The following is an 18,460-nucleotide window of genomic DNA, read 5'->3' on the forward strand; positions in this document are numbered from 1 at the left end:
ACACACACTGTAGCTGCATCCCCTCCCAAGAAGCTGCTTGGGGAGACCAGGCTTTGTGAGGTGAACTTGAACACAATAACTTGTAACCCCTGGCTAATGAGGTAGAGAACAGTGTAACTTGTAACCCCTGGCTAATGAGGTAGAGAACAGTGTAACTTGTAACCCCTGGCTAATGAGGTAGAGAACAGTGTAACTTGTAACCCCTGGCTAATGAGGTAGAGAACAGTGTAACTTGTAACCCCTGGCTAATGAGGTAGAGAACCGTGTGAGAATGTCATGCATTAGCTGCTCCTCCCCCCCACCCTAGTGCCAGCTCTAACAGCATTACTGTGGACTAGCCTGAAGCTCTGGCCTTCACTAATTTAATAGAGCCTGCTCTTTCACTCCCCCTTCATTCTCTCTCACTCTCTCTAGAACACTAGAACTCTATCTCACTCATTCACATAATCACACGGTTGGTACAGGCAGACCCAACCTCCATGTTCCCGTTCCGCTACTCTGTCCCTCTCTCCTCTCTCCTAACCTCCACACTTCTCTAAAGTTAATATCTGCTTGTGTTTTTTCTTATACATCATGATCAATGTTCCCCCCTAAGCTGTGTGCGGGTGCTCTGCTCCCCCAGGACTGCCTTGCAGAACAAATACCAGCCCGCGCAGAGACTCACGAGATTGAACTTCACTCTGCTAGTTTTCCCTGTTAGTTTACACCATCAATGTTTCCCTCTACTGTGGGAATTGTGACCAAATCAACATTTTTAAATGCAACATAACGAAACAAACCTAACTATGCAAGACCGTCTGTGATTGTTTTAGGCACATCGCATCAGAGGAGGATTCTATTGCATTGACCGGCACGAGTGGTCGTGAGTAGATGCGCTTGTTTTGAGATCAAAGTGAAGAGCCACGTGTGCACACAGTGCGTTATTAGCCCAGTTATAGCAATTTCTGGTCAGCAATGGGGAAGTGATAAGTGATTGCTTCCTACGAGCACAAAACGTATAAACATCTAGCCATCTTTGAAAAGCCAGTCGGGTAAAGAGCTTTATTATATTTTAATGGGGCAGTGATGTATTTTGAGACAGGCTTGAATAAGCTAAGTAGTCAATAGGCAGAGGGTAGCATACATTTTTGTCTGATTCTATGTTCAAATGTTATGGGATGCATTTTCTCCATAGTTTTTTTTAATGCTCGGGCACTGTGACGATTGTCCTATGTACTCCGTCACATAAAGCTTTTGATAAAGGACCAGACATGATTTACAGTTTATGAGAAGGACATTTATTGATGATAATAATGTGGGGCAGCGATGTCCTTTTTGTTGGTTGATCACCTGTGAACGAGAAGTAACAAGTGTTTGAGTTGGGAGCACCGGCTATTGGTTTTTGTTGTGAGTCTCAATGTGAATATCGGCTCTTTCTGGTCGTACTTTCAGTTATACGAAGTTCTAGCTACAATGTGATATTGTTTACTCATTTAAAACGTGAAGGTAGATAGTCAGAAATGTGTATGATTACCTTGTATGTCCTCGTTTTATTGACCAGGGTTCTGTTCATTTCCTGTTCAGAGAATTGACGGGGCAAATGGGGCTCGTTTGAGCGCATAGTTAATGAATGGTACGGGTGGTGCGGTAGGAGCTTAAACCCAGGGGACGTAAATTTCTATATCCCAGATAGTATTTATGCTCTAAAGCATGAGTTTAGCACAGTTATTGATGTGTGCTGGTATAAATGCAAATGTTTATCTGAACATGTATGGTACTGTATTTAATGTGCTTTGAATGTTAATTGACCAGATATGTGTAAGGGTTTCCCATTGTTCCGTTGCATCATGGGTATTGCTATAAGAAGCCTGTCCTCTCATCTTTGTGGGACGGGACAGGGAACAGGTCGGCATGCTGCTGGGTTTTGTTTGATCCAGTTTATTTTTGTAAATACTTGTGCATTTCGTCGGCTATTATCTTCACTTGCATGTAAAAAAAATCGGACTTGTTGCCTCTTCACTGTAAAATCCTACCGCCGGGTCTCTCAGAGCCACTCTGGTAGGCCTACATTATGATCAATGGCCACGGTAGCCTACTTGGCCACTGTTAAAACTGTAACTTAAAGCAGGTACAGCCTCAGTGTTCATAGTAAACGCATAACGTTCAAGTTTACGCTCAGCAGACCTGAAATTCGCTCAGTGCCGGAAAGAATTTGAGGCAGCGAACATTGATCATGAGTCTGCATAAGAACCTAGTCTCACAAGTCAGACGATTGTTTCCGAAATATGAAAGACTGTAAATTGTGGATTTATTTGTTGTTGTTTTTTGGTCTCTACTGGTTGTCCATAGTTGGAGGTAACAGGTGTTGATGGCAAATCAAACATCTGTATTGGCCACATGCTACGTAGACGAGGTGTAGACTAACAGTGAAATGCTTAATTACAGGCCCTTCCCAACCATGCAGAGAAAATATAATATAAAAGTAATAAATACACTAAATAATGATAACTTGGCTATATTCAAGGGACACCAGTTCCGAGTAGATATGCATGGGTACGGGGAAGGCCTAAATGGGAATTGATGTGCACTATGTCTCAGTGGAGACCTTGACAGCCTGCAGGAGACCTGAGCCCAGCCAGCGGCAGTGTTATGGAGACAATTGTTTATCTACTGTGTGTGTGTGGCCCAGGGACGACTCCTACTGCGCAGAACATTACAGCTGACAACCAGAGGTGCTAATGGAAACCACAGAGGAAAACCTCTGACCTGAATGTTATTTATTCCTAGGAATGTCCAGGGATACAATAAAGATGTTAGCTGGAAGCCTGGAACAATAAAGATGTTAGTTGTATTATTAGTGTTGTTGTGCATCTCTGTCATCCATGTAAACGAAAGGAACTAAGTACTTTTGGACAGGAAACCCTGCAGGGGTGTGCAGCTGAGTATCACAGTTGGACCTTTTTTAGATCATCCAGAGAGGAACTGGGTGGATTAGGTAGTGTTGTTCTCTATGTAATGCTCCCTAATGCTAGGCTCACAGCTCACCTTTAACACCCACAGCATGGGACACTTCATTTAGGGAGGTCACAACTTCTTAGGTCTTAGAGATTTATTACTGAAAAATCCAGGCATAAGAAGGGAACTCATTTAGGGAGGTCACAACTTCTTAGGTCTTAGAGATTTATTACTGCTAAAAACTCCCCATGGCTAATAATAGGAAAAACATTTTAAGACGCAGGCCCCCACTCACAAATACTATGTTTTTGTAGTTTTTTTTTTGGTATTAATTCTTTCCCCATTGGACTTAGTAGGCTATAACATATTACATGTCTGTAACAGGGGTGTGATGAAGACCCACCACGCTGTAGTCCTCACCTCCCTCCTGGTCCGTTTATCTGCTCTGTCCAGACTGACGTCAGTAGGATGCCATACAGACGGGTTTAACGTTCCCAGTGTGTTTATAAGCACAAAGAGCAGCCTGCACGTCCTGCTCCTTCTTTAGCCTTCTCTCCTTTCCCCATGTCCTGACCACCAGCAGTGAGCAGGGAGCAGCGGGTCTTAGGCAGGGAGCAGCGGGTCTTAGGCAGTGAGCAGGGAGCAGCGGGTCTTAGGCAGGGAGCAGCGGGTCTTAGGCAGTGAGCAGGGAGCAGCGGGTCTTAGGCAGTGAGCAGGGAGCAGCGGGTCTTAGGGAGGGAGCAGTGGGTCTTAGGCAGTGAGCAGGGAGCAGCGGGTCTTAGGCAGTGACTTCCTTTCTATCCATTCTTAGTTGCTGTCAAAATGGCACGTACTCATCCATTCATTTAACGCTTCAGGTATGGCCACTTGATACGACAGAAATTGAGAGGAGGATCAGAGGAAAGGTTTACCAGCATGTGTGACGCACGTAAACGACAAAGGGAAGACTTTTTTTTTTTTTGTGTGGGTGGGTTAGAGTAGGTTTCCATAATGTGGAGTCTGATGGTGACTCAGGAAGGCTGCAGTGTATGAAAACAACCACATTTGTCTCATGCAAGTTTGGGCCTGTGAAGAGAGGCGATCTAAAGATTGGAGAATGCTAAAATCGGACTATGTATGTTACGAATAACCATATTGACATTACCAATTTTTTAAATGCCGTGTGTATATACCCAGCCCTACTGCAGATAAGACTGTTAAACGTGATAGACTGTGATTGACCATGCCTCTCTCTACCCTGTCTCCAGGTCACAGAGCGGTCTATGTGGGTGTCCATGTTCCTCTGGGCAGAGAGACCAAACGGAGACACCACCGCCACCGCGGCAACAGACACCACCGCAAGAGGAGAGACCGCTCGGACCGTGAAGATGGACGAGAGTCTCCTTCTTATGGTAGCTAAGACTAGTTCCCTCTCCCACCTCAACGTCTGCTTTAGCTTCACTGTCCTCAGATCAGCTCTGTTGTCATATCTCCATTCTCCAGCCCTGTTTCCTATGCCAAACCTTTTCTGGGGTTTTCTGCTGATATTCTCTTTGCTGTACTACCTTACCCATCTTCCACACCTGTACCCCTGTGTTCCAGACACCCCGTCCCAGCGGGTCCAGTTCATCCTGGGGACAGAGGATGATGATGAGGAACACATGCCCCACGACCTGTTCACTGAGCTGGACGAGCTGTTCTTCAGGGACGGACACGTCTACGAGTGGAGGGAGACAGCCAGGCACGAGACACACCCTTCCTCACTACTCCTAGTGGATATTTCCTCATCAAACAGCTCCTTTAATCCTGTGTGTGTGTGTATAGGTGGTTAAAGTTTGAGGAAGACGTGGAGGATGGAGGGGAGCGTTGGAGTAAGCCCTACGTGGCCACGCTGTCTCTACACAGCCTCTTCGAGCTCCGCAGCTGCATCCTCAACGGCACTGTCATGTTGGACATGAGAGCTAACACTATTGAGGAGATCGCCGGTGAGCGTGTGTGTATGCATGTCTCTCTGCAGACATTTGACTGTTTTACTAGCTAGGTGTGTATGGTTGGGTGTGTGAATGAGAGAGTTTTGGCTATGAGTGAGTCTGAAAGTTGAATGTGTTGACCATGTAACAGTTGAATAAACCATGTAACAGTTGAATAAACCATGTAACAGTTGAATAAATCATGCGGTCTACCCTGTACCCCCCATAGACATGGTGATAGACAGCATGGTGGCGTCAGCTCAGCTGGAGGAGGGGTTGAGGCAGAAGGTGAGGGAGGCCATGTTGAAGAGACATCACCACCAGAATGAGAAGAAGCTCAGCAACCGCATCCCTCTGGTGCGCTCCTTCGCTGACATCGGCAAGAAACAATCTGACCCACACCTACTTGAGAGAAACGGTGAGAGCCCTCGCTGCACTTCTCCTTTTCTCTACTGCTCGCTATCCCCTCATTTCAGCTTTTCACTATTTTTTCTATTAAAGAATGTTTTATTTACACCCTTTTTTACTAAAGTTTAGCCATGTTTTGACAGATTTAATGTATGCACTATGGAGGTGTTTAAAAAAATAAAATAAAAAGTGGGTTGGGTCTTTAAAGAGCCATATGGTGTCAGTTGGCTGAGGTACAGAGTGACAAGACGATGGGCAGGCTCTGATTGGTGCATGGGTCTTTTGCTGGCATGTGATTTGCCCATTGTGACTGTTCTTGAACACTGCCGTGATAAGTCTGAGATGAGTTTGTTTTGTGCACTGGATTGTGTTTTCTCCTGGAAAGATGGTTTTGTGTTGAACTGTTGTAGTAGGCTAATAGTTAATAACTTATAACCAAAGTAAATCTGTGCACATGTCATCATGTAGCACTTAAATCACAGTTGAAGATTATTGGTCAACTTCCCCTTGCTTGTGATTGGTCCGTTTGAGTGACCTATAGTATATCCTTATTAAAGTGTGATATAACCGTGGGATTTATTTAGTTTTTGTAACATTGCACAATGGTTGCTAAACAGTGTTTTTGTATGTGTTCTGAACATGTTCGCTGCTGTTTGTGGGCGGTTGGCATTATGACAGATGTTAATTTGCCTTGACTTAATCTCTCCTGGTTTAGTGCGGCTTCATGTACAGTACCAGTCAAAAGTTGGGACACACCTACTCATTCCAGGGTTTTTCTTTATTTTTACTATTTTCTACATTGTAGAATAATAGTGAAGACATCAACACTATGAAATAATAGATATGGAATCATGTAGTAATCAAAAAAAGTGTTAAACAAATCCAAATATATTTGATTTGGACACCCAAATCCAAATATATTATAGTCCCACTAAGCCCAAACCAGATGGGATGGCGTATCGCTGTAGAATGCTGTGGTAGCCATGCTGGTTAAGTGTGCCTTGAATTCTAAATAAATCACAGACAGTGTCACCAGCAAAGCACCCCCACACCATAACACTTGACCTCTGTGAAGCATTTATTTGGGCTGTAATTTCTGAGGCTGGTAACTCTAATGAACTTATCCTCTGCAGCAGAGGTAACTTCCATTCCTGTGGCGGACCTCATGAGAGCCAGTTTCATCATAGCGCTTGATGGTTTTTGCGACTGCACTTTTTGCGACTGACCTTCATGTCTTAAAGTAATGATGGACTGTAGTTTCTCTTTGCTTATTTGAGCTGTTCTTGCCATAATATGGACTTGGTGTTTTACCAAATAGGGCTATCTTCTGTATACCCCCCCCCCCACCTTGTCACAACACAACTGATTGGCTCAAACGCATTAAGAAGGAAATAAATTCCACAGATTAACTTTTTAAGAAGGCACACCTGTTAATTGAAATGCATTCCAGGTGACTACCTCATGAAGCTGGTTGAGAGAATGCCAAGAGTGTGCAAAGCTGTCATCAAGGCAAAGGGTGGCTATTTGAAGAATCTCAAATATAAAATATATTTTGATTTGTTTAACACTTCTTTGGTTACTACATGATTCTTAATGTGTGATTTCATAGTTTTGATGTCTTCACAACCCTTGAATGAGTAGGTGTGTCCAAACTTTTGACTGGTAGTATACGTTCTATGTGATGTTTTGGGACGTACTGAATATGCCCCTGCTGTTTGTCTTGGACTTCCACTAACAAGACACTTCCAATGCCTGGGCTTGTTAGCATGAAGAGCATCGTTCCCAACACACATTTAGGATTTCTACCCTTCTCACCTTGATTTATTTTTCCTCTCCTTCTTTCCTGCTTTCCTTTTTCCATCCTGTCTTATCTCTCCTTTCCCAACTACCCTTGCCCCCTCTATAGGGAGTCTCTCCGCCTACTGCCCCTCCCTCCTGCGACACACCTCCACCACCCCTCCCTCCTCAAGGGAGTCCAGGGGGTCTCAGTTCCTCAACCACCTCAGCCGCCTCCTGCTCAGGGCCAGCACCCATTCCTCCCCCCTCAGCACCCCCCAGGACACCCCTCCCCTAGCCAGACACAGAGCCTTCACCCCTCCCTGCCCGTCCTCCACCCTTCCCTGCTCGTCCTCCACCCCTCCTCTGACTGACCCAGACCTAGACCCAGAGATTGGGTTGGCATCTGGGGAGGGCAAGAACTGGAGTATCCCCAGTGTGGTGGTCCATGCTCCAGATGGGGAGGAACTGAAGCTCCAGTCCTGTCTAGTCAATGACCACAAGGAGGAGTCTGAGGGTGCAGACCCCGCCCACCTGGTGCAGCTCCTCACCCCACCTCCAGCAGGTTCAATATCCTGCAAATAGCATGAAACCCTTCCTCACCTTACAAAATCTGACCCCTCTCCCTCTCGGTCCTTTACATTGTGTGTGTGTGTGTCTGTGTGTGTGATGACTTGTGAAGCACATATGTTTTAGGCTTAGTTATAGTGAAACACAGCAATTCTGGTCTTCATTTTGACAGTTCGTTGCAAAATAGATATATTTTGGTCTTTTAGTAGTAAATCTAGCTCTTTTTGCCCCCAGCGGTTCAACTCTACCATTGGTGATGTAGAGGCACCTTGAGAAGGTTCAAGGGAGGGTTTTGGTATGAAATAAACTCCCTTCTAGATGTGCTTGGTGGTACCACCTCAAGGCTTACTATAAAAACGGTGACGGCGTGCCTTATTTGGAAATGGTCTTGGTAAGTGGAGTGGGCCAATATATTTAGCATGAGGCTTCCTTGACTAGACTACTGACATTACACAAAATTAAAAAGGCAGTAAGGCACATTTCCGCATAAATCAAATTACATTTTATTTGTCACAATACAACAGGTGTAGACCTTAACGTGAAATACTTACTTACAAGCCCTTAACCAACAATGCAGTTTAAATAAAAATAGAGTTAATTCCAACGATTTTACTGAGTTACAGTTCATTTAAGGAAATCAGTCAATTAAAATAAAATACATTCAGGGCTTCCTGAGTGGCGCATTAGTCTAAGGCACTGCATCGCAGTGCGAGAGGCGTTACTACAGACCCGGGTTAATTCCCGGGCTGTGCCACAACCGGCCGTGGCCGGGAGTCCCATAGGACGGCGCACAATTGGCGCAGCGTCGTCCAGGTTAGGGGAGGGTTTAGCCGGTGGGGCTTTACTTGGCTCATCACGCTCTAGCGACTCCTTGTGGCGGGCCGGGTGCCAGTAGAATGGTGTTTCCTCCGACACATTGGTGCTTCCGGGTTAAGCTGTTTAAGGAGCATGGTTAGGCGGGTCATGTTTCGGAGGATGCATGACTCCACCTTCGCCTCTCCCGAGCCCGTTGGGGACTTGCAGTGATGAGACGATCGAAAAAGGGCACAAAAAAAAAGATACTAATTATGCCCTAATCTATGGATTTCATATGACTGGGCAGGGGCGCAGCCATAGGGGGCCTGGGCATAGGCCCACCCACTTGGGAGCCAAGCCTAGCCAATCAGAATGAGGTTTTCCCAAAAAAAGGGCTTTATTACAGACAGAAATACTCCTCAGTTTCATCAGCTGTCCGGGTGGCTGGTCTCAGACGATCCCGCAGGTGAAGAAGCCAGATGTGGAGGTCCTGGGCTGGCGTGGTCTGCGGTTATGAGGCCGGTTGGACGTACTGCCAAATTCTCTAAACGGTAGAGAAATTAACATTCAATTCTCTGGCAACCACTCTGGGGCACATTCCTGCAGTCAGCATGCCAATTTGCACGCTCCCTCAACTTGAGACATCTGTGGCATTGTGTTGTGTGACAAAACTGCACATTTTAGTGGACTTTTATTGTCCCCAGCACAAGGTGCACCTGTGTAATGACCATGCTGTTTAATCAGCTTCTTGATATGCCACAACTCTCAGGTGGATGGATTAACTTGGCAAAGGAGAAATGCTCACTAACAGGGATGTAAGCACATTTGTGCTCAAAATGTGAGATAAATAACATTTTGTGCGGTTCTCAGGAGCTGAAACATGGGACCAACACTTTACATGTTGCATTTATATTTTTGTGTGTGTACCCAAGACAAATCTGAGTTAATTTGACCAAGAGCTACTGCATACAGTGCATTCGGAACGTATTCAGATCCCTTCACTTTTTCCACATTTTGTTACGTTACAGCCTTATTCTAAAATTGAATAAATTATTTGTTTTCCTCAATCTACACACAATACCCATTTTAATGACAAAGCAAAAACAGGTTTTTAGAAATGTTTGCAAATAAAAAATAAAATAAAAACAGAAATACCTTATTTACATAGGGGATTTGAACTTACACCGCAAGGTGTCAGGAACTTGCCACCTTACCACTGTGCGCTAACTGTCCAGAGCCATATTTTCTCACGATGCACATTATTTTATTATCAGAGCATGCCAGTGGACTTCTAGTAAGTATGCTTTAGTGACAAAGTGTTGGGATCAGGTACAACTACGTTTACCCACCCCCAAAAATGAATATTTATTTATTCCCCTGCCACCCACAACTTCTCACCTGTAAATGTGAAGGGTTTGGGCAAAGGCTGAAATTGGAGTTGAGAGATACCCTTTAACAAAGTTTGGTAACTATTTTACATTAAGTTGCCCCCATGTTATTGTAATCCGGCACTATTACCACCATTACCACTGGCTAATAAATGATGTCATGGTTAATATGAGGCATGCTCCGGTTTCACACACACACACACACACACACACATACACACACACACACAGACGCTGCACAGTATTACGCAGAGTGCGTTCTAGAGCAAGTCCTAGTTTCAGATGGCAAGGCTCATAGACTGTAAGACGACAGGAGGTCCAAATACGTTTTTATAGCAAGAGGATGACGTGTGTGTGTGTGTGTCAACAAGTGCGTGTGTTCAGTTCAGTTTTTCCCAGCTTTAAATGAGCTGTCTAAGTGTCTAACTGGACCATGTGGTGTATCTTGGCTGAGTGGGCTGACTGATTCAGTAAGATGCAGGGTTTGACGCAGGCAGGCAGGGCCCCATTGGAACACATTCCACCATTAAAAACCTCTGAAACCGCTCTGTCCAACCACAACACTGAGAGGATGTATATGGATGTCTACCTAATTTATCCCCCCACTGTTTTGTTATTTCTACCATCTCTAATGGCTTTGTGTTGCATAAGTGGAGTTTCTCACCCAGCATGTGCTGAGCAGCTGCATGTCTGAACAATCTCTCAAACTCACAGAGTCACACATACATAGCCCCCTTCTCAGACACATACAATTTGTAGACGTACACAATTATACCAATCCCCAATTCATATCGGCCATACACAGTTAATTTTTACTGTTCAATTGACCACTGGTTTCTTCTACCCCTCCCCCATCCTCCTCCTCCCCTTGGGCAGGCCTCCTGGCGTCTCCCCAATCAGCTCCTGGGAACCTGGAGAACAGTAAACCGAGTGAGAGCCGCATCAACGGAGGAAGCAGAGAGAACAGCACTGTGGACTTCAGCAAGGTAACGTCTCCTCTCCTCCCACTGCTGTGCCTTGTGTAGACCCACCGCCACGAGGACAGAGAAGTAGAGCTCTGTTACCCGACCCGGGCCCGACTTTACATTTTAGTCATTTAGCAGACGCTCTTATCCAGAGCGACTTACAGTTAGTGAGTGCATACATTTTCATACTGTAACAAGTATTGTAGTTAACAGTAATAACTCATAGTTACAATGTAATAACAAGATAAACCTGGTAGTAATTGCGGTCTGTAATTACAGAAGTATAACAGCGAATGCTTGTTACAAATGGGCAGGTTTCCACTAAGTTCACTAACTTATACAGTACATTACATCACCCATTCTGACAACCTGGCCCTCATTTTCAAGCTTCTGGAAGTGCGACCCAAGTGGGAGAATAAATCCACTAGTACACCATGTAATATCTGCAGAAGTACAATGTAATTACTAGGTGTTACACTTAATTTTAACTAGCCAAATCCTGTGTATCTTGAGGGGTACTTACTTGTAATTATAGTGTACCGATAGCCAGTGCTGGAAAGTGCCCAATTGTCATACTTGAGTAAAAGTAAAGATACCTTAATAGAAAATGACTGAAGTAAAAGTGAAAGTCACCCAGTAAAATACTACTTGGTTTTAAATATACTTATGTATCAAAGTAAAAGTATAAATCATTTTACAGTCCTTATATTAACCAAACCAGACAGCACAATTGTATTTGTGGATAGCCAGGGGCACACTCCTAAACTCAGACATAATTTACAAACAAAGCATTTGTGATTAGTGAGTCCGCCAGATCAGAGGCAGTAGGAGTGACCAGGGATGTTCTCTTGATAAGTGTATACATCGGGTACGGGCCGAGTAGGGCCTATTTATTTATTTTTAATCAATAACTAGGGTTACGGGCATGGCTCGTGTATCACTAAATTGATCACTAACATTTTGAAGCTGAGCCATAGTCATATCTGACTAAGATCATAATGGTGCTTCAACCTCGTCAAATATAAGACATGAGAGATTATTTCACAGAAAATAATGTTCCTTGAGTTTTGTTAGCTGTTAGCTACTAATAATGTTCCTAGCTACTGTTAGCTACTACTCTAACTGCTGTCATGTCAGGTAGCTTAGTGGTTAAGAGCGTTGTGCCAGTAACCGAAAGGTCGCTGGTTCTAATCCCCGAGCCGACTAGGTGAAAAATATGTCTGTGCCCTTGAGCAAGGCTTCTTAACCCTAATTGCTCCTGTAAGTCGCTCTGGATAAGAGCGTCTGCTAAATGACTAAAATGTAAATGTCTCATCATTGACCTAGCAGAGCCGTTGCTATGGATACTCCCAGACTCGGAGCCACCGTGATCAGAGTGAGCTGCGTGCAGGGAGTGACTGACAGGAGCAGCTAATGGAGGAAGTTATTTCTGGTTTCGGTCAGGGCCGGGGCTTTAATTTGGTAAAAGCAATCGGGCCTGGGTAGGGCCTGAATGTCGACGCATAGGTAGGGCACGGGCTTAAAATTCATGCCCATGCAGGGCTCTACAGAGAAGTCAGACTGACTGCACAACCAGATGCAGCAGCTTTCACATGAAACGTATATTAAATAACCAATGATGTGTATAAACCCTGGATGACTGACAGGGGGCGCTGTTTTGAGACCACCTCGCAGCCATCTTGGTACTCCTCCATTTGTAAAAAATATTTTGGAAGGTATAGAAATGCATTTATTAATGTCTACATTAGTTTTGACATGTATATTCTATTATAGACTCCTTAATGCATACTTTTAAATGATATATTGAACTGAACATAATAATACAAATATACAGTACCAGTCAAAAGTTTGGACACACCTACTCATTCAAGGGTTTTTCTTAATTTGTACTATTTTCTACATTGTAGAATAATAGTGAAGACATCAAAACTATGAAGTAACACATATGGAATCATGTAGTAACCCAAAATGTGTTAAACAAATCAAAATAGTAAAAATAAAGAAAAACCCCTTGAATGAGTAGGTGTATATCTCTATCTCATTGGAAATAAAACATGGTGGCGCTGGAAACTGAACAAAGTGACTGGGTTCCATGGTTCCACTCCATGGGGGGGACTGATGGGTAGGTGAACAGTGTATTATGAGGATAGTGTTGTTATTATTAAAGGGGTGACATCGTGGATCCAGATTGTACCCCATGCTGAGTGTGTGAGCTGAGCTTGTGGTGTGATCTGAATTAAGTTGTGCCCCTGTCTGTATCCTGTTTGTCCCGCCCTCAGCAGACTTGCCACTGTAGTTGTGGTTCCCGGGGAGGGGGTGCCAGGAGGCCTGCAGTAAGTTGTGTAGTCCCTGGCTGTTCCATGAGACTGTTATACCGTGACGTGATTGTACATGACATGTTACTTGTCAGTGCCGTGTGTGTTAATGTGTGTGACCACAGTGCCGTGACTGTGTTGATCTATCTGTAGTGGTTTGACCGTGGTCCAGTGAGTCTGTTTTGATTCTCGTTTTTTGGCTTGTTTTTTGTGAAGCAGTACGGCTGTCAGAAGCACAGATATACAGTGCTATGAAAAAGTATTTGCCCCCTTTCTAATTTTCTCTACTTTTGCATATTTGTGATACTGAATGTTATCAGATCTTCAACCAAAACCTAATATTAGATCAAGGGAACATAAGTGAACAAATAACACAACAATTACATATTTATTTCATAAACAAAGTTATGCGACACCCAATTCCCCTGTGTGAAAAAGTAATTGCCCCCTTACACTCAACTGGTTGTGCCACCTTTTAGCTGCAATGACTCCAACCAAATGCTTCCTGTAGTTGTTGATCAGTCTCTCACGTCGCTGTAGAGGAATTTTGGCCCACTCTTCCATCCAGAACTGCTTTAACTCAGTGACGTGTGGGTTTTCAAGCATGAACTGCTCGTTTCAAGTCCTGCCACAACATCTCAATTGGGATTATGTCTGGACTTTGACTAGGCCATTCAAACTTCAAATTTGTTGCTTTTTAGCAATGTTCATGTAGACTTGATTGTGTGTTTTGGATCATTGTCTTGCTGCATGACCCAGCTGCGCTTCAGCTTCAGTTCGCAGACGGATGGTCTGACATTCTCCTGTAGAATTCTCTGATACAGAGCAGAATTCATGGTTCCTTCTATTAAGGCAAGTCGTCCAGGTCCTGAGGCAGAAAAGCATCCCCAAACCATCACACCACCACCACCATGCTTGACCTTTGGTATGATGGTCTTACTGTGGAGTTCTTACTGTGGAGTTTGGTTTTCGCCAGGCATTACTGGAACCATGTCATCCAAAAAGTTATAATTTTGAATCATCTGTCCATAGAACGTTCTTCCAAGAGTCTTGATGATCATCCAGGTGCTTTTTGGCAAACTTGAGTCAACTTTTTGGACGAGATGGGTCCCACTATGCCTGGCGAAAACCAAACTTTCCATTCCACAGTAAGAACATCATACCAAAGGTCAAGCATGGTGGTGGTGGTGTGATGGTGATCCAATGATCCAAAACAAGACAATGATCCAAAACACACAATCAAGTCTACATGAAAATTGCTAAAAAGCAACAAATTTGAAGTTTTGGAATGGCCTAGTCAAAGTCCAGACCTAATCCCAATTGAGATGTTGTGGCAGTACTTGAAACGAGCATGTTTTGAAAACCCACACGTCATTGAGTTAAACCAGTTCTGCATGGAAGAGTGGGCCAAAATTCCTCCACAGCGACGTGAGAGACTGATCAACAACTACAGGAAGCATTTGGTTGGAGTCATTGCAGCTAAATGTGGCACAACCAGTTATTGAGTGTAAGGGGGCAATTACTTTTTCACACAGGGGAATTGGGTGTTGCATAACTTTGTTTATGAAATAAATATGTAATTGTTGTGTTATTTGTTCCCTTGATCTAATATTAGGTTTTGGTTGAAATAAATATGTAATTGTTGTGTTATTTGTTCCCTTGATCTAATATTAGGTTTTGGTTGAAGATCTGATAACATTCAGTATCACAAATATGCAAAAGTAGAGAAAATTAGAAAGGGGGCAAATACTTTTTCATAGCACTGTAGTTCCTGCAGCAGCAGCACACATCTATGTGATTTATTAGGCTATGTCCTGTGTGATGTAATAGTCCAACCCCCAACTACCCGTTTTCACACATATCCTCAGTAACTGACCATGTTACCAAAACACACAACTTATGTTTTTCCACAGTTTATAACATTTGAGAATTTTGTGGTAATTTGGCCCAATTTGGCAAACAATAGCATCATAATGCAGTCATAAAAATCCTGGAAAAGTCATGGAATTTACAATGGTGTTTTCCTGGCCTGGAAAAGTTTTGGAAAATGATCAAATCTGAAAAGTCATGGAAATGTATTTTAATAATCTCTGTTAATGTAATTTCTTTAGGCACAGTTTTTAAATATTTTATAAATCACCGAAAAATCTACATATCAGCCAGGATCGGAATATGACACTTTAGTGCATCTGTGTGTGTGCATGTGGGCCATTGCTCAAGGAGAGGTCTATAAAATATGATAGAGAACAGACTAACTAGGTAGCCAATTCAAAACATATCTTGTAGCCTAGCTAGTTATCGCTCTAGTTAACTGTTCAGTGTTTCCCCTATATGATCTTTGATATATTGAATGAGCAAATTATTTGATAAAGGCATAAAATATATTTGTTTGTAATGTTTTACATCAAGGGTGGTCAACCATCCTCCAGGAGAGCTAATGAGAGTGCAGGCTTTAATTCCTCTAACAACACATATTTTAGGAATGAGCTGCTGAACCGAACCTTGATAAACTGACTCTGACGTGTTTGAGCAGGGCTTGATCAAAAGCCTGCACACCCAGCAGCTCTCCAGACTGAGGGTTGACCACATGTGTTATACAGTTGCCTAACAGGGATTCTACTTTGTGGGGGGTTAAGTGCCTTGCACAACGACAGGAGATGGTAAATGGGATCAGAGAGCAGCCTCCCAGTGTTGATACCACATTTCTGCCCAAAAACATATACGCCACCAATTGTTGGTCATAGGAATTTGGTTTAAACAATACAATTCAACTTCAGGAACATCCAAGCAGGTATTCTTCCTGTTTAACCCTGTGACCTTCGACCTCCCAGGTGGACATGAACTTCATGAAGAAGATCCCTCCGGGGGCGGAGGCGTCCAATGTGCTGGTGGGAGAGGTGGAATTCCTGGAGCGACCAATCATAGCCTTCATCAGGCTGTCCCCCGCCGTGCTGCTCACTGGTCTCACTGAGGTCCCCGTACCCACCAGGTAACACAGTATGCACACACACACACAGAGGCGTACACACACACACACACACACTTATCTGAATCGTATGACAGGCAGTGAGTTATTTTGACAGTGAAGGAGTTATGGCAGTAGATGACAATTTTGGAAAAATATATTGTGTGTTGAGGGGGGTGTGTGCTTGGATGGACTCAGATTCTATCCTGCTCTCCTATTGGTCAGGTTCCTGTTCCTGCTGCTGGGTCCGTTTGGGAAGGGTCCTCAGTACCACGAGATTGGCCGCTCCATCGCCACGCTGATGACAGACGAGGTGAGGAGCACTACAACACAGCTCTGGATTGGTCCAATTTCAACCTTGGCCAATCACCAATTGGTTCCATTTTCTGTGGTGTCAGAAGCAGTGACATTTCGTTTGAGAGACTGCTGTTGTTGTCCTGTGCCAGATCTTCCATGATGTAGCGTACAAGGCCAAAGACCGGAACGATCTGCTGTCGGGGATAGATGAGTTTCTGGACCAGGTGACCGTCCTACCCCCAGGAGAGTGGGACCCTACGATACGAATCGAGCCCCCCAAGAGTGTCCCATCTCAGGTGAGAGTTCTGGAAGAAGATAGTGGTTGGCTGGTTGCTGACTGCTGTTGAACATGTGAGACATGCCGATGGGTAATATTGTAAGAGAACTGTTGTGGCCATGGTGTGTGTACAGTACGGATGGTTAGAAAGTTGAGGGCTGTGCAGTAACCTGGCCTGGCCTTTGGGGGGTGTTTCTCTACACAGGAGAAGAGGAAGATGCCTTCCGTGCCCAACGGCTCTGCCCATAATGAGTCCTTCAAAGAAGACCAACACCAAGCAGGACCAGAGCTACAGAGGACAGGGAGGTGGGTCACACACACACACACACACACACACACACACAATGGGTTTTCTTTAAGTCCTTTTAGATGAAAAGGAGCTGCCAGACTGAGTGGTCACCTTGGCAGCTCATTATAAAAGCATTATAAACATGAGAGCTATTCAATAGAGGTTTGGAAAGCCTTTCATGTGTCTGCTGTAGAGGCTGAAGAGGTCTACTACAGCGTTTTCATCTAGCGCCACTTCACCAGTACTCCACAGCCCCACACCGTCTACACATCAAGCCAGAGCTAGTCACTAGTCACCAAGCAGGGTTAAACAGTCAGACCGTTCACTCTCCAATAATACTGAGACCACTCCATAGTGTATGTCTAGTTCATGAAAAATACAAAATATACTAGATTTCTTTCTGAATCCTTACTTTTACTAACTGGGCTTCAATTGTAGCTTATTTCATGGGAAAGTAGAGTTGTATATTATTAACCAGTAGATACTGTGTAATGTGGACCACTAGATACTGTGTAATGTAGACCACTAGATACTGTGTAATGTAGACCACTAGATACTGTGTAATGTGGACCACTAGATACTGTGTAATGTGGACCACTAGATACTGTGTAATGTGGACCACTAGATACTGTGTAATGTGGACCACTAGATACTGTGTAATGTGGACCACTAGATACTGTGTAATGTGGACCACTAGATACTGTGTAATGTGGACCACTAGTTACTGTGTAATGTGGACCACTAGATACTGTGTAATGTGGACCACTAGATACTGTGTAATGTGGACCACTAGATACTGTGTAATGTGGACCACTAGATACTGTGTAATGTGGACCACTAGATACTGTGTAATGTGGACCACTAGATACTATGTAATGTGGACCACTAGTTACTGTGTAATGTGGACCACTAGATACTGTGTAATGTGGACCACTAGATACTGTGTAATGTGGACCACTAGATACTGTGTAATGTGGACCACTAGATACTGTGTAATGTGGACCACTAGATACTGTGTAATGTGGACCACTAGATACTGTGTAATGTGGACCACTAGATACTGTGTAATGTGGACCACTAGATACTGTGTAATGTGGACCACTAGTTACTGTGTAATGTGGACCACTAGATACTGTGTAATGTGGACCACTAGTTACTGTGTAATGTGGACCACTAGTTACTGTGTAATGTGGACCACTAGTTACTGTACTGTGGTCCACTAGCTTAGCTGGTAGGAGCACTGTTACTGTGTAATGTGGACCATAGGTAGTGTGTAATGTGGACCACCTAGTATACAAAAGTAATGTGGACCACTCAAGTCAGCTAGTCACTAATGTGGACCACTAGTTACGTGTAATGTCAGACCGTTCACTGCTCCGATAATACTGAGACCACTAGATAGTGTAATGTGGCACTAGTTACATGTAAAATACATACACTAGATTTCTGTTGTGGATCCTAGTACTGTTACTAATGGGCCAATTGTAGCTTATTTCATGTGGACAGTAGAGTACTGTATAATGTGAACCAGT

The 18,460-nt window shown here is 43.9% G+C and overlaps 1 protein-coding gene across 1 annotated transcript in view; it reads left to right on the top strand.

Moving 5' to 3' along the window:
* The window catches only part of LOC121543266 (sodium-driven chloride bicarbonate exchanger-like), a 54,605-nt gene that overhangs the window by 15,222 nt on the left and 20,923 nt on the right, over window positions 1-18,460 (top strand). The window contains exons 3-13 of the mRNA XM_045223191.1: window positions 4,182-4,325; window positions 4,516-4,654; window positions 4,738-4,898; window positions 5,113-5,301; window positions 7,198-7,632; window positions 10,697-10,806; window positions 13,068-13,118; window positions 15,932-16,089; window positions 16,291-16,378; window positions 16,512-16,658; window positions 16,845-16,945. Coding sequence (XP_045079126.1) covers window positions 4,182-4,325; window positions 4,516-4,654; window positions 4,738-4,898; window positions 5,113-5,301; window positions 7,198-7,632; window positions 10,697-10,806; window positions 13,068-13,118; window positions 15,932-16,089; window positions 16,291-16,378; window positions 16,512-16,658; window positions 16,845-16,945 — 1,723 coding nt within the window. The remainder of the gene's footprint in view (window positions 1-4,181; window positions 4,326-4,515; window positions 4,655-4,737; window positions 4,899-5,112; window positions 5,302-7,197; window positions 7,633-10,696; window positions 10,807-13,067; window positions 13,119-15,931; window positions 16,090-16,290; window positions 16,379-16,511; window positions 16,659-16,844; window positions 16,946-18,460) is intronic.

The sequence above is a fragment of the Coregonus clupeaformis genome, chromosome 10 (assembly GCF_020615455.1).
Source record: "Coregonus clupeaformis isolate EN_2021a chromosome 10, ASM2061545v1, whole genome shotgun sequence".
NCBI lineage: Eukaryota > Metazoa > Chordata > Actinopteri > Salmoniformes > Salmonidae > Coregonus > Coregonus clupeaformis.